This window comes from Ranitomeya variabilis, chromosome 3 (genome assembly GCF_051348905.1).
Source record: "Ranitomeya variabilis isolate aRanVar5 chromosome 3, aRanVar5.hap1, whole genome shotgun sequence".
NCBI lineage: Eukaryota > Metazoa > Chordata > Amphibia > Anura > Dendrobatidae > Ranitomeya > Ranitomeya variabilis.
In genome coordinates, this window is record NC_135234.1 from 245,260,376 (window position 1) to 245,286,652 (window position 26,277).

A 26,277-nucleotide genomic window follows, 5' to 3' on the forward strand; every position below is an offset into this window, starting at 1 on the left:
ATGCGCAGAAGACCTCCAAAAGGAAATAAAGACGGATGGGAAGACAGAAGAAACAAAAACAGGGGCTTCTTGTTCAACAAAACCCCCCCTCCAGATAATAAAAAATCTCAATGAAGGTACTTCCCGGGTCGGAGGGAGACTAGCGAAGTTTCTTCCAGCCTGGGAAAAAATTTCAAACAGCCCTTGGATTTTAGGCATCATACGAGAAGGCCTCAAATTCAAATTTCGTGTCCCTCCCGGCAACTCCTTCATGGTAACGCCTCAAAAACAGTCACTCGAACAGTCAGCTCTCCAGAAGGAAATTCTGAGCCTAATCCAGAAAGATGTATTGCAAGAAGTTCCATACCTGGAAAGAGGCACGGGGTTCTATTCTCCCCTCTTTCTCCGGAAAAAACCAGACGGATCGTACAGAACGATCATAAATCTCAAAAAACTAAACAGTATCCTGGAGATACAACATTTCAAAATGGAAACAATAAAATCTTGCGTGAGAATACTCTTTCCTCAGTGTTTCATGACTGTTTTAGATTTACGAGACGCGTACTACCATGTGCCCATACACAGAGATTACCAAAAATATCTCAGACTGGCAGTGAATATCCAGGGGGGAGATCAAACACTTCCAATTCCGAGCTCTCCCCTTCGGGATAGCTATCGCTCCTCGAGTATTCACGAAAATAATGTCAGAGGTAATGGCCCACATACGGGAACAGAACATCCTAATAGTTCCCTATCTAGACGACCTACTCGTGGTAGGAAACTCATTTCAACACTGCGAACAACAGTTGAACCTGGTCATTACTTCCCTGTCGAGTCTAGGGTGGCTGCTAAACATACCCAAGTCCAAAATGGTGCCATCTCGGGTACAGGAGTACTTGGGGATAGTCCTAGACTCGAACACGCAGACATGTTATCTTCCTCAGGAGAAGGTACAAAAAATGACAAGCCGTATTACAACTGACGGTATCCCCAGTGACCACTCCGAGGAGAGCAATGTCCCTCCTGGGCTCTATGACTGCCTGTATTCCGGCAGTTCAATGGGCACAACTTCATTCCCGGGATCTACAATGGGAGACCTTAAATTTAGGCATATCTCTGCACGGAAATTTAGACGGGCGGTTAACCATTTCTCCAAATACAATACACTCCCTAGCATGGTGGGCAGACCCAGGGAATCTAGCCAAAGGGGTTCCTTGGGCGCTACCGACAGAAAAGATTCTAACAACAGACGCAAGCCCCTGGGGCTGGGGAGCTCATATAGGCGATCAGGTGGCACAGGGAAGTTGGAACAAAAGTCAGGAGCCAGACTCTTCCAACATGAAAGAGCTGCTAGTGGTAAAACTGGCTCTAACACACTTCCTATATCTCCTGCACGGTCATCACGTAAAAGTGTTCTCGGACAACCAAGTAGTTGTGGCATATCTAAACCACCAAGGGGGAACCAGGTGTCGAGCTCTGATGGAGGTAACCCAATCCATCCTCCACATAGCGGAACACAGTCTAAAGTCCTTGACAGCTCTCCACTTAAAAGGCTCCGAAAACCAAACTGCAGACTTCCTGAGCAGAACATGCTTAAAACAGGGAGAATGGGAGCTAAACCAATCGGTCTTCGATCAGATCGTGAATCTCTGGGGCCTACCAGTAATAGACCTATTCGCGAACAGCCAAAACCGCAAAGTAGAAACATTCTGCTCAATGGATCCCCGGGGGAACCCTGTAGCTCTAGACGCTTTGACAATTCCTTGGAACTATCACCTTGCCTACGCGTTCCCTCCAATGTCACTCATCCCCTTAGTGTTGAGGAAAATTCGGGAGGAGAGATCTACAGTGATACTAATAGCGCCATTCTGGCCCCGCAGAATATGGTTTTCTTGGCTAAGAAAAATGTCCATAACAAGTCCATGGGTTCTACCAGACACTCCGAAACTTCTGTCCCAGGGCCCAGTGTTTCACCCCAATGTGAAAAATTTACACATGACAGCGTGGCTTTTGAAAGGAGGTTACTAAGAGACAAAGGGTTCTCTCCTAACCTGGTGTCCACTCTATTACAAAGTAGAAAACCCGTAACCACTAGAATATATGGGAAAGTGTGGAAAAAATTCATATCGGTATCAGGGGCAGACCCGTCCGGGGAAATTCCTATTGGGAAAGTCCTTGAATTTTTACAGAAAGGCCTGGAAAGAGGCTTGGCTACAAGTACTCTAAAAGTTCAGGTGGCAGCCTTAGCAGCTCTGTATAATCACGATCTGGCCAGAAATCGTTGGGTCATGCGATTTATTAAAGCCTCATCTAGGTCCAGACCCATTCCCCTCCACAACTCTCCCCCATGGGACCTAAACCTCGTACTAAACGCTCTAACCAAACCTCCCTTTGAGCCCCTGACAGAAGTCCCTCTAAAGATCCTGTCTCTGAAAACCACACTCCTAGTGGCCCTAACCTCAGCTCGCCGTGTCAGCGATATACAGGCGTTATCTTCATGCCCGCCTTTTACTCAAATACTTGGTGACAGAGTCATTCTAAAAACCGACCCAGCTTATCTCCCTAAAATAGCGTCACAGTTTCACAGAACGCAAGAAATTTCTTTACCCTCCTTTTGTCCCAAACCTAAAAATGAGGGGGAGAAAACACTGCATACCCTAGACGTAAGAAGGTGTCTAGTTAGGTATCTATCAGCCACTAGGGAGTGCAGGAAGGATAGGGCTCTGTTTGTCTGCTTCCAGGGTCCACGCAAAGGACAAAAAGCGTCGAAAGCAACGTTAGCAAGATGGATAAGAGACGCCATCGCCCTATCCTACTCATCCTGTGGGACAGCTATCCCAGAGAACATAAAAGCTCATTCGACCAGAGCAGTGGCATCATCCTGGGCGGAGAGAGCTGGCGCTTCAATACAACAGATATGTAGAGCGGCCACTTGGTCTTCCCAGTCTACATTTTTTAAGCATTATCGCTTAGACTTGACTTCCTCTGATCCTACCTTTGGGCGAAGGGTTCTAGAGGCAGTGGTCCCTCCCTAATAGCGCTATCTATTCAAATCTCTCCGTGGTGCCATCATGGGGATAGAGAAAATGGTAGTTACCTGCCGATAACGGTATTTCTCTGATCCCATGATGGCACCCGTATATTCCCTCCCTTTTTTCACACACAGGTGTGCACTGGATAATATAATAGTAATTAATTTTAGTCACGGTGCTTCTATTAAGTTAAATAGGTTAAGTTTAATTTGCATAAATATTGAGTTGCAGCTGAAGTTCTGTATAAGGCTCTGTAAACCAACTGATGTGGGAGAGAGGTACGCCCTTTTTCACCTGTAGGTTTCCTGTCCCTGGGGGCGGACCCCTCTCTCCGTGGTGCCATCATGGGATCAGAGAAATACCGTTATCGGCAGGTAACTACCATTTTTTGCATTATGCAGATATAGTCATAATGGCCGTGGTTGCTGAGGATATGACAGCGACCGGGCCTGGAGTGCCCGCTGATGAGCTGAATATTTACGGTGACGGACAGGATTGCCTTTTCTTAGGAGAAAGCAGTGACATTTACCAAAGGATTTGTTTGGTAAAAGTATTCCAGCTTTTTTGCTTTGGGATTTGTTCCTGGTTTGCTGGCCTATGTATAACCCCGCCCACACCACTGATTATGCATTATGTACAACAAAATCTGCAAAGCAGAAAGCTGACAATCCGTGGTGGGGGCGGGGTTACATAGAGCTCATGAATGTGGAGGACTATATGGCAGCAGGTTTACTAGTCCTCCAACGATAATCTTTTGCTGATAAAACGGTGAGTTTAACAAAACTGCACCAAGCAGCCCAGTAAGTGACACACTGCTGGAATCAGGGTCTCTGTCTCTACATTATGCTGCTCTAACGGTAAATGGCAAAAAAATCTGATATCAGATTCCCTTTAATAAAAAAAATCTCTTACCCAAGTCGGTCGAACTGATGTGGGTTCACTTTGCTCCGGTTTCAAAGGTGATCTTCCATCATACTGAGGCAAAGGTGATGGATAGAGTACTAAAGGCATTTCTATATTGAGCCCAGGAAGTCCATGAAACATATACTTCTGCAATAAATTAACAATTAAATATGCATCTAACTCAACTAGGGTTACACAACCCAAAGGATACACTACTACTAAGCACAGGGCCTCCCCCACAGACCAAAATAGTTGTGCATGTCACCCTAAGGCAGACTAACACAGAGTACTCACTATTTGAAACAAAATACAATAAAAAAAAAACTATCATTGCACAGGTAGATAAAATGTTTTTAACCTGCAGTTTAGGTCTTTGCTTAACCCTTTGCATTCCTCTTTAAAATGTATCACTTTCCCCACCATACTTTCCATGTAGTCAGGCTCTCTAGTGACCTAGAGCAGGCACCTTCCATTGGCGCCCTGTATCTGCTGCCCACACATCTCGCACCATTTAATCTAATATTGCAGACTAATAGGGCTTATTATTTTACTAGATGGTGGCCCGATTCTAACGCATCGGGTATTCTAGAATATGCATGTCCACGTAGTATATTGCACAGCCCACGTAGTATATTGCCCAGGGACGTAGCATATCGCCCAGGGACGTAGCATATCGCCCAGCCACGTAGCATATCGCCCAGCCACGTAGCATATCGCCCAGCCACGTAGCATATTGCCCAGCCATGTAGCATATTGCACAGCGACGTAGTATATTGCCCAGCGACGTAGTAAATTGCCCAGTGATGTAGTATATTGCCCAGTGACGTAGTATATTGCCCAGTTACGTAGTATACAGCACAGAGCCACGTAGTATATTGCCCAGTGACGTAGTATACAGCACAGAGCCACGTAGTATATTGCCCAGCCACGTCGTATATTGCCCAGTCACGTATGTCACAGGTTAAAAAATAAAAAATAAACTGTAAAAAAGTCTCGCACTCAACTTAAGTATTATTGATTTGTAGATTTATTGGTACTAAAGGTAGCACTGGAAACGTTTCAGCCCTTATCGGGCTTTCATCAGTCAAGCGGTGGACACCGCGTCTGAGAGGACATCACACGCATCTGAGCGGCTTCCCCCCAGCCCCTGTTTCAGTGCTGGCCGTTTTGAGGTGGTTACCTCTAGCCTTACACATGCCTTTTTAAGTCTTTACGCATTCTGCTTATCAAATTTCTCCACTTCTATTTTTGAAGCGGTCACCTACTGCATCACGCACGATCTGTATCCGAATTAAAGGTATTATCGACACACATTAAAAGGCACAGCACGTGACTGATGAAAGCCCGATAAGAGCTGAAACGTTTCCAGTGCTACCTTTAGTACCAATAAATCTACAAATCAATAATACTTAAGTTGAGTGCGAGACTTTTTTACAGTTTACTATATGGTTTGGGTACCTAGTCTCTGCACCGGATTATAGCAGTGCACACGGTGTTTATTTCCAAAAAATAAAAAATAAACATATACTCACCTTCCGAGGGGCCCCTTGTAGTTCTGTCGCCTGTGTTCGGTTCAGGCTGCAGCTTCCGGTCCGAGGGTGTGATGACGTGGCGGTCACATGACCGTGACGTCACGGCAGGTCCTTCTCGCGCAGGGCCTGCGATGACGTCGCGGTCACATGACTGTGACGTCAAGGCAGGTCCTTCTCGCGCAGGGCCTGCGATGACGTCGTGGTCACATGACCGTGACGTCATGGCAGGTCCTTGTCGCACACCAACCTTAGCACCGGAACCTGCCGCTTGCATGGACCGGTCACCGGAGCGTCGGAAAGGCGGCGGAAGGTGAGTATATAATGATTTGTTATTTTTTTAAAATTCTTTTTAACATTAGATGTTTTTACTATTGAGGCTGCATAGGCAGCCTCAATAGTAAAAACTTGGTCACACAGGGTTAATAGCGGCGGTAACGGAGTGAGTTACCAGCGGCATAACGCGGTCAGTTACCGCTGGCATTAACCCTGTGTGAGCCGCGACTGCGGGGAGTATGGAGCGGGCGCCGGGCACTGATTGCAGGGGAGTAGGGAGGGACTAATCGGACTGTGCCCGTCGCTGATTGGTCGCGGCAGCCATGACAGGCAGCTGGCGAGACCAATCAGCGAATGAATATCCGTGACGGAAGTTGCCGACAGAAAGACGGAAGTACCCCTTAGACAATTATATATACAGATATTTATTTATTTCATTGGGGGCTGCATACAAAAAAATAGGTATACAGGGTATGGGAAAATGAAGATGGAAAGTTAGTGCATAAAGGGTTTTTTAAAATCTGGTTTTGACTCTTAGAAAAAGGCCAAGATATGTGTGAGTAGACACTGATGAATCGCTTGTTGAGATCCAGTGTTTAAAAGAGTTTATACACAGCATCAAAAAAGATATCATGGATAAAGATGGACAGGAGGCAGCGCGCTCAACTACACAAGATGATAACTAAAGCTGTTGAGCATGCCATGTGCAGGCAGCTTTATTACATAGGAAAATGTGTGTTTAATACTTTATACACAGTAAGCTGTATTGGCTGACAAAGTGTACTCTACCAGACAGTGGGTGTACTGACTATTCATTAGTTCAGGGTTGACATGTAAGCATTTTCAGTTAGATAGATGTTAAAATAGATATTAAGCACACAAAATATACCACAGTCAGAATATTTGACAATTAAGTAAATGTAATACCTTTAGCACTGCTAACAAGGATCCAAGTAGATCGGTTTCCATTAGGATCATTTTGCTACCATTCAAAATAGACTGTATGCCTTTCAAAGAATTTTGGAACAACTGGAAAAGATACCAAGAAATGTTTTACATGTAATTGATTTATTTCCAAACATGCCAATCACCTTTCTCCAGCCCATTGATTTCTTTACAGCAATTAGGTGCTCACCTCCCTCCCCCTTCACAATACTCTGATCTCAGCACGGTCAGTTTCCAGACCAGTTCTCATCAGGGCTCTCACTTTCCGGAGCTGTGCGCTTGTTTAAATGCAGAGATAATAGTGTAGACTGAAAACAAACACGGGGACTATTAATGTGTTGAAGATCCTGTCCAGAACTACCACTGAAGAAGGATTGTCCACCCCACAATCAACCAGGAATTAAGAAGACTGCAGAGATGTGAGCTGCTCAAGAGACAACTTGAGAACACCCCGTTAAAAGCCTAGTTCTGTTACCGTCCCTATCAATTGGTATTATCAGTGCAGGACAGGATAAAGAAGCTGAACACAATGAGACACAATGATAGAAGACATTGCTAGAGCTTGGAGCGCAACCCATTAGACAACCACAGAGTTTAAAAGAAGCAATATGTTTTTTGTAATACTGTATATGATATGCTCTATATTTTCCGCCAAAGTTGTATGTGGCCCTTAAAGGGATCGTGCTAGCAGACTGTAGCTTACCACACCACTGCTGGGAAAATAGTGGGAAGTGTACACATACCAGCTAGCACTGGGATCTCTCTTAATCATTGAATATTTCTTTATTCCTCATTTCATTCATTGCCACACATGTAATATCAAGCACCTAAGCATATACTACCTATTCTTCCTTTACAAACATTTGTGAATAAATGGGTAATAAACTAAATCACAGGGGTATGTGCACATGCATGTCTTTCAGGCAGATTCCTCCTGTAATCCATCTGAAACACCGGATTACTTACCGGGAATGCTCTTTTATAGAGCCACGACAGCACCTACTTGAGAGAGGGATCCGCCCCTTAGGAACAGGAAACCCTATGGAGAGAATAAAAGGGGCGGTCCCCCTCGCTCCCACAGTTGGGTTACAGAGAATGAGAGGAACCGCCCACCAGTATTAGTAGGCAATCCAATATCATTGTTTATCTTTAGTTAACATAAGTATAGCTAACTACAAGAACCATTCACCCTTATCAGTGCTCTTATGAAAAAATAACTATTAGGGAGGGAAGTGAAGGGGTGCTGTCTTGGCTCTATAAAAGAGCATTACCGGTAAGTAATCCGGTGTTTTCTCTTCGCCACGACAGCACCCACTTGAGAGACTTACAGAGATAGTCATTTGGGAGGGATCACCGTGTTAAGAAATGATCTACCGAAAGACAAGTCAGACGAGGAAGACAAGTCCAATCTATAGTGACTATAGAAAGTAGTAGGAGAAGACCAGGTTGCGGCCTTACATATCAGTTCTATTGGAACTTCCGCTCTCTCAGCCCAGGATGAAGACATCGCCCGGGTAGAGTGTGCCTTTACAGTCTCAGGCGGGTTGTCCCCTTTTGCTGAATAGTCCAGGCAAATTGCATCCCGAATCCATCGAGATAACGTGTTCTTCGTGACACTAGAACCTTTCTTATGGCCCTGGAAGGAAACAAAGCGAGCCCTGCTCTTCCTCCAGGGGCTAGTCCTGTCTAGGTAAGCTATTACGGCCCTTCTTACATCTAATGTATGGTACCTTTCCTCTTCCTGATTTGTGGGGTTACTATAGAAGGGAGGAAGGAAGATTTCTTGGGATCTGTGGAATTTGGTCCCCATTTTAGGTAAGTAAGAAGGGTCTGTTTTTAAAACAATCCTATCCTGGAATATTGACAGAAAAGGAGGGTCTACTGATAATGCCTGAATATCGCCTCTTCTTCTGGCTGATACTAAAGCAATAAGAAGAGCTGTCTTAAGAGAAACATATTTTATGTGGGCCAAGTGTATTGGCTCGAATGGTTCCCCTGTTAGGGCCTCTAGAACTAGATTAAGCTCCCATGGTGGTATGTGGGGAATCTGGATTGGTTCTGCCCTTTGGCATGCTGAAATGAACCGTGCTACCCATCTGTCTCCTGCAATATTGTGACTATACAGAGCTCCTAGAGCAGAAACCTATACTTTTAGTGTACTGACTGATAAGCCTAAGTCACGGCCTTTCTGGAGAAATTCTAAAATAGCAGAAATAGGAATTTCTCTTGACAGAGCTGCTGGGTAGAAAGTTAGAAATTTTTTCCATATTCTTAGATATATGGTCGTTGTAGACCTTTTTCTACTGAGTAGAAGGGTATCAATCAATCTCTCTGAAAAACCTCTTAGTTTTAATAGTTGCCTTTCAAAACACCAGGCTGTCAACCGTAAGCCCTTCACATGAGGGTGGTTGAAGGGACTCAGAGAGAAGGTCCTGAGTCTCTGGAAGGATCCATGGATCCGAGACAGACATGGCTCTGAGGCAGGAAAACCATGGTCTCTTGGGCCAGAATGGCGCTATTAGGATTATGTTCGCTTTTCTTCCCTTATCTTCCTGATTACAGTCGGAAGGAGTATTAATGGAGGAAAGGCGTAAGCTTGCCGGAATGTCCATGGAACTTGGAGAGCATCTAGGATATCGGGGTTGTCGGACAGGAACAACAAAGCGAACTTTTTGACTTCTCTGTTTCTTGTTGCAAAAAGGTCTATGTCGGGAGTGCCCCACTTCTTGGCTATCATCATGAAGATACGCGGACTTGATGGAGAGTGTGACGGCTGAGGAAATCTGCCTTTGAATTGTCCACTCCTCTGACATGCAGAGCTGACAAAGACAGGAGATGTATCTCGGCCATAGATAGGATATCGTCTGTTATGGACATGAGAGCTCCTGATCTCGTTCCTCCTTGATGGTTTATATATGCAACAGATGTCATGTTGTCTGAAAGTATTCTTGTGTGAGTTCAGTGTAACTGCAGAAGGAATTTACACATGGCATGATAAACTGCTTTTAGTTCCCTTTCATTAGATGAATCGTTCGACTCACTAATAGACCATTGGCCTTGAACTATCTGGTCCTCCAGATGTGCCCCCCAATCAGTAGGACTGGCGTCAGTAAAAATGATTTTTGAAGGTTTAATCACCCAAGGGACTCCACCGACTAGATGATCCGGCTCTAACCACCAGTAGAGGGACTCTATTACATCTAATGGGAGGTATAAACGACTACCTAAATGGCCTTGTAATTTCCCTTCCTCCTGTAAAATTGTGTACTGTAACCGCCTAGTGTGGAATTGAGCCCATGGAACCGCCGGAATGCATGATGTAAAGGAACCTAAAAGGGACATACATTCTCTAAGGGAGATTACAGGGTTATTAATCACCGATTGTATTTTCTTTTTTATTATTGACTGTTTGGATTCTGGAAGGAAGCATCTCTGACATTCAGAGTCTAGGATAAGACCCAGGAATGTTTGATGGGTTGTTGGAGATAATCTGGATTTTTACCAGTTAGGGTACCGTTACACTAAACGACTTACCAACGATCACGACCAGCGATACGACCTGGCCGTGATCGTTGGTAAGTCGTTGTGTGGTCGCTGGGGAGCTGTCACACAGACAGCTCTCTCCAGTGACCAACGATCAGGGGAACGACTTCGGCATCGCTGAAACTGTCTTCAACGATGCCGAAGTCCCCGGGTAACCAGGGTAAACATCGGGTTACTAAGCGCAGGGCCGCGCTTAGTAACCCGATATTTACCCTGGTTACCATTGTAAAAGTTAAAAAAAAAAAAACAACAACAGTACATACTCACATTCCGATGTCTGTCACGTCCCCCGGCGTCAGCTTCCCGCACTGACTGTCAGCGCCGGCCGTAAAGCAGAGCACAGCGGTGACGTCACCGCTGTGCTTTGCTTTACGGCCGGCGCTGACAGTCAGTGCGGGAAGCTGACTGCGGGGGACGTGACAGACATCGGAATGTGAGTATGTACTGTTTTTTTTTTTTTTACTTTTACAATGGTAACCAGGGTAAATATCTGGTTACTAAGCGCGGCCCTGCGCTTAGTAACCCGATATTTACCCTGGTTACAAGTGAACACATCGCTGGATCGGCGTCACACACGACCAAAAAAAGGTCCTGATCATTCCCTATGACCAACGATCTCCCAGCAGGGGCCTGATCGTTGGTCGCTGTCACACATAACGAGATCGTTAAGCGGGATTGTCATGATTGCCACACGCAGATACTGCTGGTGTTCAATATAAATTGGTAGATGGAAATATGCATCTTTTAGGTCAAGGACTGCCATAAAGCACCCAGAGAACAGACGTTTTACTGTGGACCTGATAGACTCCATCTTGAAGGTTTGGTTTTCCAGAAAGATACTCAGTTTTTTAAGATTTATTATAGTCCTATATGATCCGTCAGGCTTTGGGATCAAAAATAAAAGGGGAGTAAAAACCTTTTCCCCTCTGATGAAATGGGACTTCCACTAATACATTTTTGGATAGGAGATTAATTATTTCCTGTTCCAAAAATTGTTGTTGAGATTGAGACTTTAAAGAGGTCAATAGGAATGAGTCCGGAGGGACTCGGGCAAATTTTAAGCCTGAAGTTATGAGGCTAGTTGCCCAAGAGTTGGAGGTTACTGCAGGCCATTGTGTGGCGAAAAAATACAATCTACCACCTACTGGCAGATCTGTACTAACGCGGTTTGTCCTCCATTTTAAATGGACGTTTTCCGAAAAAAGAGCATCTTTGTTTGTTATCCTTATTGGCCCAGCGGTCTTGGTTTTTAAAATCCCTTCTCTTATTAAAGATGGGCTTCCGGAATGCTCTCCTATAGGATGGAAAATAGGTATTAGGGAATCCCTTTTTAATTTCACCCGCTTTGGTTAGGATCTCATCTAACTTTGTACCAAAAAGGTACTCACCCTGGCATGGAAAGCCACAATTATGTTTTTGTTTGGGCGTCTCCTTTCCAACCCTTTAGCCATAGGGCCCGACGAGCCGCGTTAGTTAGGCCTGCTGATTTGGCAGCCAATCTGATAGAGTCAGCAGATGAATTCACTAAAAATGCCGTAGCGCCTTTTATTAGGGGTAAAGAAGAGATCAATTTTTCTCTTGATAGGCCCCCTTTTAGACCTTCCTCCAGGTCATTAAGCCAGACTAACATGGACCTTGCCGTACATGTAGCTGATATGGCCGGTCTGAATGCCCCAGTACATGATTCCCATGCTCGTTTTAACAAAGAGTCAGCCTTACGATCTAGTGGGTCTTGTAAGGAACCAGAATCTTCCACAGGAAGTAAGGATTTCTTGGACGTGGATGCCACCGCCGCGTCTACCTTCGGGGCTTTGGCCCACGTAGACATGTCCTCATCCTTAAAGGGATAACGCCTTTTTGATGAAGAGGGTAACCCCTTCTGCCCCTGACTCTCCCATTCTTTTTTAACTAAATCTTTGATTGGTGTTATTACGGGAAAGGTAGGTCTTTTCTGACAATCCAGTGAACATTATATCCTGTGGTGTCTTAGGGTCTTTAATGTCTTTAATACCCATGGTGTTACAAACAGATCTGATAAGATTATCTATACTCTCTGTTGGAAAGCACGTATCTTGCTCCCCTTCCGAGGAAATATATTCCAGGGAGACATCCGTATCTTTCTCATCAGTAGAAGGATCTGACCTTGGAGAATTATACTTCCTGCTTTTAGTTTCAGGAATACTTTCTGAACTACGGAAGGCTCGTAACTCGTCCCTGATCATCTGTCTGATGTCCTCAGATCTTACAGAAGCTTCCTCACGTAAGGTGTTTTTCTATACAAACATAACACATTTTCTTTGTATAATTATCCAGGAGGGGCTGGGTACATAAGGCACATTGTTTGTGCTTCGTTTTTTCGGATCTCTTTGCCTAGGGTGTATAGAGAAAAGAGGAGGCAATAATCAGCTTAATAGGGTGGGATACACACTCACCTCAGTGAAGCAGATGAATCAGGTACCGGCTGAAGAGGAGGAGATGAAGGCACAGGCTGGGATGAGGATCGGTCAGATCTCTTCTCCTTAGCGCTCTTTGTGGAGGATCTACGCCCGCTGCTTGTACTGCTGCGAGGTATATTAGCTGTGTCTTCTATTGAAGGCACTGCTGAGTCCTGAGGTGAAGCTGCCATGCTTGGACGCCGGGGGATCAGCGCCGGTGTCCTTTAATGCTGGGGGCCGCCATTTTCTTCCTGTTGAACCCGGAAGTCATCACCACTTCCGGGTCGTGGCCATCTTGGATTACCTGAGCACTGCCCGGCATCATCTCTCCCCTTCTCTCACTCCGGAAGCTTTCACTTCACCTCCGAAGGAGTAAATAGCAGGCTGCGCACTCGCGCGTACCGCCGAGAGTGGCGTCGCGCCCCCGGAGCGTTCTTACCCGCTGCAGGCCTGCTGATGCGTCCTCCTCTCCCGTGAGCCAGGCGACTCCCCGACCCTGGCCTCACGGTGCCTGCCAGCAGAGGGGGGAAGCTGATCCCAGGACCCCCGACGCTGCTTCCAGCACTGGAGCCCCTGCTGTCCACTCAGGTAAACCGCGCAGGCGGCGTCCAGGCCAGGTATCCTCTTCTCCATGGGTTCCCTTAGGAACAGGAAACCAACTGTGGGAGCGAGGGGGACTGCCCCTTTTATTTTCTCCATAGGGTTTCCTGTTCCTAAGGGGCGGATCCCCTCTCTCAAGTGGGTGCTGTCGTGGCGAAGAGAAAAAAGTGCTAAAAAAATACAAGAACGAACCTAATGCAAAGCATTGTAAGACAACTTGCTGTGCATATGTTCTGCCTGTTGTCACTTCTAACCGCTTCAGGCTCCGAAAGTGGAGAAGCTGTTAAAAAAGCAGCGCGTACATTCTTTAAAATTAGATTAAAAAAAAAAAAAAAACACTTCAAGAAAAACACCAAGCCCCGAGCCTTTACTTTCATACTGACCTGAATATCACTGCGTCTATGCTAGAACTGACAATCATCATTAGAAAGGAGGGAATGGGTACGATTGATAAAATAGCAGGACACTACCAGATTAGTAACACCTAGTAGACACTTGCCATTTAACTTGCCTATAAGATCAGATAGAAGTAAAACAACCACAAGTGGATAGATTTTTTAACCACTACCTCACCATCTGGCCCTACCCTTAAACCACAAGCAATTTAACTTTTAACCCCTTCATTACTTGATATCATAAGATTTGGCCATAAAGGTCTGCACTACTCCAGACCATTAAAGATAAAACCATCGCTGTGCGTTGCCCACACCGATAAAACAAAGACGTTTATTCTGTAAGGTGAAGCACAAAACCAAAAAAAAAAAGGTCTCAGTCCTTAAAGGGTTCATTTTTAGTCACGTCATGTAAACTCAGTTCTGTTTTCTGCCATTCACAGCTTTGCCAGCCAGGTGCTCCCCCCTTTGGGCTTAAAGGGAACCTGTCACCAGAAATAATGCTATTAACCTGCAGGTAAATAGTGTTACAAACCTGCCAGGCGCCTGTCGAACAATGCGGGGAGAAAATGAACTTTATTTTCCCCAGCAACGTTTGGTGCTGGTTCAGTCATCTCTGAGTATACAGAGCGGCAGCTGTAAGCGCGTACCCGGCCCTGACTGACCCTGGCTCTGCATTAGGGCCGGGTACAGCTGTCAGAGCGGTGACTGAACCCCGAACGCTGCTGCGAGATATAAAGTTAAGTTCCTGGGCATGATAGTAACGCTATTAACCTGCAGATTAACCCCCTATCTCCAGACTAAAGGTACCTTCACACTAAGCGACTTTGCAGCGAGAACGACGACGATCCGTGACGTTGCAGCGTCCTGGATAGCGATCTCGTTGTGTTTGACACGCAACAGCGATCTGGATCCCGCTGTGATATCGCTGGTCGGAGCTAGAAGTCCAGAACTTTATTTCGTCGCTTGATCACCCGCTGTCATCGCTGTATCGGCGTGTGTGACGCCGATACAGCGATGTGTTCACTTGTAACCAGGGTAAACATCGAGTTACTAAGTGCAGGGCCGCGCTTAGTAACCCGATATTTACCCTGGTTACCATTGTAAAAGTAAAAAAAAACAGTACATACTCACCTTCTGATGTCTGTCACGTCCCCCGGCGTCCACAGGGTTACGCGCTGCTGCCGAGAACTTCCTGCACTGAATGTGTCAGCGCCGGCAGTAAAGCAGAGCACAGTGGTGACGTCACCGCTGTGCTCTGCTTTATGGCCGGCGCTGACACATTCAGTGCAGGAAGCTCTGAGCAGCAGCGCGTAACCCTGTGGACGCCGGGGGACGTGACAGACATCAGAAGGTGAGTATGTACTGTTTTTTTTTTACTTTTACAATGGTAACCAGGGTAAATATCGGGTTACTAAGCACGGCCCTGCACTTGGGTAACCAGGGTAAATATCGGGTTACTAAGCGCGGCCCTGCGCTTAGTAACCCGATGTTTACCCTGGTTACCCGGGTGCTGCAGGGGGACTTCGGCATCGTTGAAGACAGTTTCAATGATGCCGAAGTCGTTCCCCTGATCGTTGGTCGCTGGAGAGAGCTGTCTGTGTGACAGCTCCCCAGCGACCTAAACAGCGACGCTGCAGCGATCGGCTCGTTGTCTATATCGCTGCAGCGTCGCTGAGTGTGACGGTACCTTTATAGTGATTTTTCTGGTGACAGGTTCCCTTTAACACACAAGGATGTAGCTACAGAGCAGGCGGGGGACAACAGAGAGCAGCCACAGACTGGAGCTGGGGTACTAGACGGCAGATATAAATGGATATGCTCCCTCAGCCCAGTATATGCTCCCCCCCATACAGCTATTTTTCAATACATAGAAAAAAATACAAAAAAACAAACGCTCCCACACAACTTCCCACCGCACCTCTGCAGGGCGTCGTAGTCTTCTGAAGCTAGAAGCTGACTTCAGCATCCAAGCAATGGGGGCGCATGACGTCACTGCCATGCGCCCAGTCACGTGGACACCGACGTCAGCCATTGTGCCCGACTGGCCAGCAGTGTGCACTGTGGAGCATGGACTCGGCAAGTTCATGCGCTGCAATACACTCGGGCACCATTTTGTCTGAGAATTCACATACACGGTGTCTTCAATAAAATGGTGCTGTAGTGCGGTATATGCACAGGCGCTGACTCCGGCACCACACTGCGCATACGCCGCCCAGCCCGTGAAATCCATGCACCTTCCATATCTTCCACAAACTTCTAACAGGAGGTTACTTTCCGCTATTATTCTCATATTTTCAATTCTTGCCATTTTCTGGTAGGAGTGCTTGAGATGTACCTGGAACTTACAGTGCATATTGATATTTCATCCGCTACATTAAGTCTTGAGGCTTGGAGAATGGTAAGAAAAATTTTAAAACAGGTCATTCGGTATGGTTCTTCCAAGTAAGGTTCGCCAGAAACACTACAAAGAAATAAAATAGACTGTGTGAGAGCACAGAAATGTAGGAAACAAATGCATATTTAGACAACAATCTGTGTCATTTGGTATTTCAGATGCTTAAAGGGAATCTGGCAGTAGAATCAGTCGTCTATATGGGCATGTAGGTCATGGGAAGCGGAATACAATGATACCTTGATGTCTTATTCCTGAGAAATCCACATTTTTCTTATTATGTAACTGAGCTGATCAGATCTATGGCCAGACACAAATTTACCAAAGGAGAGCAGACTGTCAGTCATTACATGTCTCACACTGGTAAGACCACTTTTCATCTAATATAAGTTCTGCAGGCAGATTGTTGGGCAAATCTGTGTCCGGCCTATAGAGATTAACAGCTCAGTTACATAGTAAGAATTTAGATTTTTTTTTTTTTCAGGAACAAGACACCGGATCGCAGAGAACAAGATGTCAGTTTACTCAACTTTCCATGAGCTGCACACCCTTATACTGAGGGTGAAATAAGTATTGAACCCGTTACCAATTTTCTAAGTAAATAGGTGATATTGACAAGAAATTCTTATCAGATGTCGTTAATCCATCTAATCCACACAGGCAAAGACATAAAACCATAGATGTCCATAAATTAAGTTATGGGTGATAATGAGAAATAACACAGGGACAAGTATTGAACACATGAAGCAAGAGGTAGAAAAAGCCATGGAAAGTCGTGACACCAGCTGTAGTTAGAAAGTAATCCTGCCACTTTGGGAAAAATAATACCAGCTAGTTCAACTGATGGCCTAAAAAGAGATTTTTGTATACTCACCGTAAAATCTTTTTCTCCGAGACACTCATTGGGGGACACAGGACCATGGGTGTTATGCTGCTGCCACTAGGAGGACACTAAGTAGACAGAAAGATTAACTCCTCCTCTGCAGTATACACCCCTTCACTGGATACAATTTCAACCAGTTCGGTAGTAAAGCAGTAGGAGCATGAACAAAGACAGACTATGTCAAAACTAAGAAGTAAACAACAAGCCAAAAGAACAGGCTAACAGGGTGGGTGCTGTGTCCCCCAATGAGTGTCTCGGAGAAAAAGATTTTACGGTGAGTATACAAAAATCTCTTTTTCTCCTACGCCTCATTGGGGGACACAGGACCATGGGACGTACAAAAGCAGTCCCTGGGTGGGGAGCAATATGCTAATACCCCATGTACCACTGGCCTACGGCTTAAGGAACTGCCGCTTGCAGAATGCGCCTGCCAAGGGCGGCGTCTGCGGAAGAGATAGAATGAATGTGGTAATGCTTGGTAAAAGTGTGCAAACTGGACCACGTCGCAGCCTTGCAGACCTGCTGTGCTGACGCCTGGTGCCGAATGGCCCACGAGGCGCCCACCGACCGAGTAGAATGGGCCTTGATCCCCTCTGGGATAGGAACCCCTTTGACACGATAGGATTCTTGAATGGCTGATCGAATCCATTTAGCCAGAGTGGCCTTTGAAGCGGGGGAACCCTTCCTGGGCCCCTCTGGAAGTACGAACAGGACGTCCGACGTGCGGAAGGGAGCCGTCCTCGAGACGTACCGACGAAGAGCCCTCACCACATCAAGAGTGTGGAGAGCCTTTTCGATACGATGGGATGGTGCCGGGCAGAACGAAGGCAGAACAATCTCCTCATTGAGGTGGAAAGAAGAGACAACCTTGGGCAAAAAGGTGGGAGAGGTCCTCAATACCGCCTTGTCCGGATGAAAAATTAGAAAGGGAGGGCGGCAGGAGAGTGCAGCCAACTCCGAAACCCTTCTGATGGACGTAATGGCTACAAGGAAAACTACCTTCCAGGAAAGGAAGGTCAAGGAAACGTCCTGCAGCGGTTCGAAGGGAGTCTCCTGAAGAGCTCCGAGAACCAAATTAAGATCCAACGGATCCAAGGGCGATTTGTAGGGAGGCGCCACACGGGAAACTCCCTGGAAAAAAGTTTTCACCGGCAACCTATTGGCAATCTTCCTCTGGAAAAAGACTGACAAAGCCGAAACCTGACCCTTTAGGGAGCTAAGGGCAAGTCCCGACTCTAGTCCAGACTGAAGAAACTCTAGTATGGAAGGAATAGAGAATACTAGAGGAGATCGTCCCTGAGCATCACACCATGAGAAAAAAAATTCGCCAGGTACGGTGGTAACTGCGCATGGAAACAGGTTTCCTGGCTCTGATCATGGTGGAGGACACCTCGGGAGTGAAACCCGCTTGGCCTAGGATCCAGGACTCAACAGCCAAGCCGTCAAAGACAGGGCCCCTGAGTTCTGGTGGTAAATCGGGCCCTGTGAAAGAAGATCCACGCGATCTGGAAGACGCCAGGGGACATCGGCTACCAGCTGAACCAGTTCGGCGTACCATGCCCGACGCGGCCAGTCTGGCGCGACGAGAATCACTGGCACCCCCTCTGCCCTGATCTTTTTGATGACCCTCGGTAGCAGGGGAAGAGGAGGAAAAATGTACGGGAGGCGGAATTGGCGCCAAGGCAAGAACAGGGCGTCTACTCCGAGGGCCCGTGGGTCGAGGGACCGAGCAAAGAACTGAGGAACCTTGTTGTTCATCCTGGAAGCCATGAGATCCACATCCGGGGTCCCCCAGCGATGGCAAATCTGCTGGAAGACCTCCGGGTGAAGGGACCACTCTCCGGCGGCGAGGCCCTGGCGGCTGAGAAAGTCCGCCGCCCAATTCTCCACACCTGGAATGTGGATCGCCGAGATGGGCGAGTGGTTTGACTCCGCCCAATGAAGGATGTGAGACACCTCGAGCATGGCCGTCCTGCTGCGGGTTCCGCCCTGACGGTTGATGTACGCCACGGCCGTGGCGTTGTCGGACTGGATTCTGACTGGGTGACCTGCCAGAAAGCGGTGAAACTGGAACAAAGCTAGCCGGATAGCTCGAATCTCGAGGATATTGATGGCAAGGCGAGATTCTTGAATGGACCACCGCCCCTGGGCTGTGTGATGGTTGAAGACCGCTCCCCATCCTAGGAGACTGGCATCGGTGGTCACCACCAGCCACCGTACTGGGAGAAAGGACCTTCCCTGGGTTAGGGAGGACTTCAGCGTCCACCACCTGAGGGTTTTCCTGACCCGTGGGGGCAGGATGAATCGGCGGTCGAGGGAGGACGGGTTGCCGTCCCAAGCCGACAGTAGCGCATGCTGCAGGGGACGGAGGTGAAACTGCGCAAATGGGACCGCTTCCATGGCAGCTACCATCTGCCCGAGAACTCGCATGCTGGTACGAATGGAGTGGGAGACTGGACGGGAAAGACTCTGAGCTCCCTGCCGCAAGGCCAAAGCCTTGTCTTGAGGGAGTATGACCAGACCGCGGGAAGTGTCTAGTATCATCCCCAGAAAAGAGATCTGTTGAGCCGGAATTGGAGAAGACTTTTCGAAGTTTATCTTCCATCCCAGGCGAGTAAGAGTATCCACCGTGAGAACGACGGACTCTTCGCACGCTGGGTAGGAAGGACCCTTTATCAGTAGGTCGTCCAGGTACGGAATTACCACCACTCCCCTGGAATGAAGAATGGCCATGGCAGCCGCCATGACCTTCGTGAAGACTCTGGGAGCGGTGGCGAGACCGAAGGGCAAGGCCACAAATTGGAAGTGTTCCCCGCGAAAAGCGAAGCGAAGGAACTGCTGATGCAGAGGGAAGATTGGTATGTGCAGGTAGGCATCCTTGATGTCTATGGATGCCAGGAAATCTCCTGTTTCCATAGACGCGACTACAGAACGGAGGGACTCCATCCTGAAGTGCCGGATTTTTACGAATCTGTTTAGTAACTTTAGGTCTAGTATCGGACGTAGTGATCCGTCCTTCTTTGGGACCACGAATAGATTCGAATAGAAACCCTTGAATCTTTGTTCTAGGGGGACCGGAATGATGACTCCGTCCCATTGCAGTGCCCGTATTGCCTGGAGAAACGCAGTGGCTTTTGACCTTTGAGGACAAGACTGGAAGAAGCGCGTAGGGGGGGGAAAGGAAAATTCTATTTTGTATCCGGTGGACACCAGTTCTCTGACCCACTCGTCGGAGACGACTGAGAGCCAGGCTTGGCGGAACAAGAGCAGGCGTCCGCCTACTTTGTTGGTGCCCACCGGCTGTTGCAAGGAGTCATTGGGCGGAGGATCCATGGGATGTGGATCCCTTAGACCCAGGTGGTTTAGGCCTGGGTCTCCAGTTGCGAGTAGGTCTGTAAGAGACCTGGGTGCCTCGGCCACCGCGCGAACCTCGTCCTGATGCGGAGGTAGAGGACGTAGAAGACAAGTTGGCATTGGGCCGAAAAGGCCGAAATGGAGGTTGCTGCTGGTACCGAAAGGACCGGGTAGGTTTTTTCTGGGGGAGAAATTTACTTTTCCCTCCGGTAGCATCCGAGATCATTTGGTCCAATTTTTCTCCAAATAACCGACCAGCCTGGAAAGGCAGGGCTGTTAGAGAACGTTTGGAAGCCGAATCTGCTCGCCAATCCCTGAGCCACAGGGCTCTCCTGATGGAGATTGCATTGGCGGCTGCCTGTGCAGCGCAATTGGCTGCGTCCATAGAGGCGTTGACTATGAAGTCTCCGGCCTGCGCTATCTGGTTAACCAGGATGCCGGCTTCTGGATGTAAGTCACTGGCTTGGATGGTAGAGGATAGAGTCTCGGTCCAGGCGACCATAGCCTTCGCCACCCAGGAGGGTGCGAAGGATGGGAAGAGAGACGCTCCTGTGGCCTCGAAGGCAGAACGAGCCAGATATTCAATCTGGCGATCGGAGGGGTTCTTAACGGAGGAACCGTCCGAAAGAGACAGGATGGTCTTGGACGCGAGGTGTGACACAGCAGGATCCACAGAGGGAGACTGCAGCCAGTCCTTGATTAATTCCCGAGAAAAAGGGTATTTTGCCTCAATGGACTTTTGTCCCATGAAACGTTTATCAGGGTGATCCCTATGTTTTTGTACAATCTCCTTAAAGTGAGGGTGAGTGACAAAAACCTTTTGAACACGTTTAGTCCGTTTGAAAGACACCACGTGTTCGGGTTCTGATACGGAATCCTCAGTCACCTTAAGGGTCTGGTTGACCGCCTCGATGAGAGAGTCGAGAGACTCTTGGGAGGAGGGGGAGTCCTGAACATAGGAAATGTCGGACTCATATTCAGAGTTATCAGAGGTAGGGGAAGGGGACCGGGAAGCAGAGCTTGCAAGCACTGAAGGGCCCGCTAGCTCATGGTCAGGGGATGAAACGTGAACGCGTTTGCTAGATCCCCGAATAGAAAGTGACCGGGTACGCCCCCTGCTGGTGGACGGATCCATACCGTCATCTGAATCCGCCGCGGTCCGACCTGGAGAGGGGCCCCTGAGGGAGTCAATTGCCCTGGCTAGGGAAGCCACAGATCGTGACAGAGAAGCCGCCCACTCAGGGGGGCTAGGCTCTACAGGGTCGACAGCTGCGACATCGGCGACAGTACCAGCGGCGGCAAGAGGCGGCTGCACAGAGGGCAAGGTACAAGCCGCACACAGTGGGCTACTGTGGGCACGGGGCAGAGCCGTATTGCAAGTGGCACATACAGTGAAAAACACTGTGTGCTTTTTGTTACCCTTTTTAGTCTCCTTGGATTGAGACATAGTGCCTTTGGAACAGAGCGGGCAGTATACGCCGGGAAGGGGTTAAGCCCTCTTGAAGCAGCTTACCCACGGTCCAGACTGTGTCCCCAGGGAGAGATATGGCGGTGGAGCGCTTGAAGGGACCACTGTAGAAGCGTGGGCTCCGTGCAGAGATATTGGAAATACGGCCCCCGAGATTTGGAGAGCGCTTCTCGTCCCAGGCAAGAAGCGCCGGTGTAGGGGGCGGAGCTACGGACGCGGGAGGGATTTATCTACTGCGGCCTACTCCGGCTGAAGAAGCCGGGGACTAAATTTATGGGGCCTGCCGGCGATGTGCGGCCGCGACGGAGCTTTCTGAACCTCCGCCCAGCACCGCCGACCCCCGGCGCCTCTCCCCAGGGACCCGGACCGCATAACTGCCGCACAACTGCCGCACACGGGGGAGCAGGGGGGAATGTACTTACAGCCGCGGTGCTCCCCGTTCTCACATGTGAACTCAATCCATGCACCCTGGATGGGGATGGAGAGTGAGGCATCCTCGATGATCAGAGGGGTTTGCGGCACATCTTCCACTCCGGCTGCCTTTCCTGAGCACAATGCTCTATTGCAGGCGGGAGGGGGGGGGTTAAATCGGGACCGTATAGGAACCGTTGCCCCGGCGCAAGCTTTCCGTGCGCCATACGTCGCAGGAGAGGGACGGGGAGGTATACTCGCCGTGCTCGCCTGTTGCTGGTTCGGGGGAGAGCGGGTCCCATAAAAAAGGATCCGTCGCCCCCTTCACTCCGTTAAATAAAAAATAAAAATTTACAGAAAAATAAAAATTAAAAACTAAAATAAGAAAGTTGGGGTCTGAAAACAGACCCAAGTGCCTCCTACAGACACTAAGCAAGAACTGGTTGAAATTGTATCCAGTGAAGGGGTGTATACTGCAGAGGAGGAGTTAATCTTTCTGTCTACTTAGTGTCCTCCTAGTGGCAGCAGCATAACACCCATGGTCCTGTGTCCCCCAATGAGGCGTAGGAGAAAAAAGGTGTCTCATTCAAAGTGCCACACAAGAACCAGCTCATGACTTTCGCAACCTTATTGTCACAAAACATACTAATGGCATTGGTTACGGAAGAATTTCTAAACTTGAAGGTTCTATTGAGCACCGTTGGGGCCATAATCCAGAAGTAGAAAGATCATCATTTCACCAAAAACTGCTCACAGCCATATGCTCCCCACAAGATTTCAGACAGAGAAGTGAAAAGAATTATCAGAAATGTTGGCAAAGACCACCAGTGGAGAGCTACAGAATGACCTGGAATCAGCAGGTACAATTTCTTCAAAGAAAACAGTAAGTAATGCACACAACCTCCATGACCTGTCTACACGCTCACCATGCAATACTCCATTGCTGAAAAAAAAAAGTATCTTAAAGTGCGTTTAAAGTTTGCTCAACGACATTTAGACAAGCATATGAAACACTGGGGGAATATAGTTTGGTCAGATATGACAAAAATTGAACTCTTGCGATGTCATAATACACACCATATTTGGATGCCAAAAGGCACTACAATTTACCCTAAAAACACCATACCAACAGGAAAGTTTGGGGGTTGGAACATCATGGTGTGAAACCTATTCCGCATACGGCACTGGCAAACGTCATATAATTGAAGGAAGGATGAATGGACAAATCCACTGAGACATTCTTGAAAAAGTCTGCTGCCATCTACCAGGAAGATGAAGATGACACGAGAATGGACATTTCAGCAAGACAATGATCCCAAACAGACAGCCATGGAAACTCTAAATTGGTTTCAGAGAAAAAAAATAAATCTGCTAGAATGGCCCAGCCAATCACCTGATCTGACTTCAATAGAAAATTTATGGGAGGAACTAAAGCTCAGAGTTCATAGAAATAGCCCACTGGACCTTCAGGATTTGAAGAGTCTTTGTGTGGAAGAATGGGCCAAAATCACATCTGAGCAATGCATGCGACTAGTTTCTCCATACAGGAGGCTTATTGAAGTTGTCATCACCAACAAAGGCTTTTACGAATTTATTACATTTTTAATTTTAGTAAGTGTGCTCAATACACAACTTAATTTATGGACATCTATGGTTTGACTTATTTGCCTGGGTGGATTGGATGGGTTGTTATGGACCTCTGTTGAGAATTTCATTTCAACAGCACCTTTAGAAATATATTTACTTAGAAAATTGGGGACGTGTTTAATGCTTATTTAATCTGCTGTAGATGGCTTAGAAGGGTTAATCATACCAAGATTCCCTTTACAAAGTTATACTCCCCCCTCAAAACAAAACAGTATCTCCTATCCATGGCACAGGGAAAAAAATTGCTGATTACTGAAGGTCTGACTGACAGAAACCCCAGTCTTCCTAAGATCAAGGCCGCACGTGAACATCTTCATTCCATTTAGAATGGAGCTGCTGAATGCTGGTCTCTGGGTCCTAAAGCCCCGAGCTCAGAATTTGCTGGGGTCCTAGTGACATTTAACAAATAGGTGATAACATTTTTTCTTTTTATTTTGCAATAACCTTTTAACCCCTTAACGACCAGAAGGATTTTTGTTTTTGCATTTTCGTTTTTTGCTCCCCATCTTTCCAGAGCCATAACTTTTTTATATTTTGGTCAAAATGGCCATGTGAGGGCTTGTTTTGCAGGACGAGTTGTACTTTTGAATGATTCCATTGGTTTTAACATATTATGTACTGGAAAACAATTCCAAGTGCGGTGAAATTGCAAAAAAAAAAGTGCAATCCCACAGTTTGTTGGGGTTTTTTTTAACCCTGGTCACTAAATGCTAAAACCGACCTGCCATTATGATTCTCCAGGTCATTACGAGCTCATAAACATAAGGATGAATGACCTCGGGGAGATCAAAACATCCAACACCGCGGAGACACCATCTCGTGTTTCTCAACGCAGTGATCCAGAACACTGCCCCCATCCCTAAAGGGAAATATGCAAATGCATGTAGAAAAGCCGCGGAGTCACCATCACGTGTTTCTCAACGCAAGCAATGAATAGCCAGGTCTTTCACCGGGAAGAACAACCACGGGAAGGGCAGCATCCAATAAAGGAAAACCACCTATGCCAAAACATGGAATCCATCCACAGACAGCTGTTTCGGGGTATTTGCCCCTCATCAGTGTGGAGTAGGAAACTGGCTATTAGGAGCAGTGCCTAGTGAAAAGACTATAAACATAAGGATGAATGACTTCGTGGAGATCAAAACATCCAACACCGTGGAGACACCATCACGTGTTTCTTAACGCAGTGAACCAGAACATTGCCCCCATCCCTAAAGGGAGATATGGATGTTTTGATCTCCCTGAGGTCATTCTTCCTTATGTTTATAGTCTTTTCACTAGGCACTGCTCCTAATAGCCAGTATCCTACTCCACACTGATGAGGGGCAAATACCCCGAAACAGCTGTCTGTGGATGGATACCATGTTTTGGTATAGGTGGTTTTCCTTTATTGGATGCTGCCCTTCCCGTGGTTGTTCCTTCCCGGTGAAAGACCTGGCTATTTATTGCTTGCGTTGAGAAACACGTGATGGTGTCTCCGCGGCTTTTCTACATGCATTACGAGCTCATAGACACCAAACATATCTAGGTTCTTTTTTATTTAGGTGGTGACAAAAAAAATTCCAAAGTTTGTTTAAAAAAAAAAATTAAAAAAAGCACCATTTTCCAATACCCATAGTGTCTCCATTTTTCGTGATCTCGGATTGGTTGAGGGATTATTTTTTGTGCGCCGAGCTGACAATGTTAATTATATCATTTTGGTGCAGATAAGATCTTTTGATCGCGCGTTATTACATTTTAATGCAATGTTGCGGTAACCAAAAAAAACGCAATTATGGCGTTTTCACGTTTCTCATTACGCCGTTTAGCGACCAGGTTAATTATTTTCTTGGGCTACTTTCACACTAGCGTCGTGCACTGCACGTCGCTATGCGTCGTTTTGCAGAAAAAAAGCATCTTGCAAAAGTGCTTGCAGGATGCGTTTTTTTCTCCATAGACTTATTAGCGACGCATTGCCACACGTCGCAACCGTCGTGCGACGGTTGCGTCGGACCGTTGCCACTTGCCACCAAAAAACGTTGCTTGTAACGTTTTTTGGTGCGTCGTCTGCAGCATTTCCGACCGCGCATGTGCGGCCAGAACTCTGCCCCTGCCTCCCCACACCTCACAATGGGGCAGCGGATGTGTTGGAAAACTGCATCCGCTGCCCCCGTTGTGCGGCGCATTCACAGCTAGCGTCGGTGGGCCGCAACATCGCATAGCGATGTGCAGTGCACAACGCTAGTGTGATAGTAGCCCTACATTGATAGATCGGGTGATTCTGAACGCGGCAATACCAAATATGTGTATGTTTGATTTTTGTATTATGTTTTATTTTGAATGGAGCGAAAGGGGGGCGATTTGAACATTTTTTTTTTATTATTATTTTTTTTACTTTTTTGCATGCTTTAATATAGTCTTCATGGGAGATTAGAAGAAGCAGTTGTCTGATCGGCTCTGCTGCATACAGGTGATGATCAGATCGCCTGTTTGTAGTAGAAATGCT

The 26,277-nt window shown here is 47.2% G+C and overlaps 1 protein-coding gene across 1 annotated transcript in view; it reads right to left on the reverse strand.

Moving 5' to 3' along the window:
* The window catches only part of HEATR6 (HEAT repeat containing 6), a 112,609-nt gene that overhangs the window by 56,412 nt on the left and 29,920 nt on the right, over positions 1–26,277 (reverse strand). The window contains exons 5-7 of the mRNA XM_077295326.1: positions 15,984–16,098; positions 6,647–6,748; positions 3,924–4,061 (exon numbers count right to left, since the gene is read on the reverse strand). Coding sequence (XP_077151441.1) covers positions 3,924–4,061; positions 6,647–6,748; positions 15,984–16,098 — 355 coding nt within the window. The remainder of the gene's footprint in view (positions 1–3,923; positions 4,062–6,646; positions 6,749–15,983; positions 16,099–26,277) is intronic.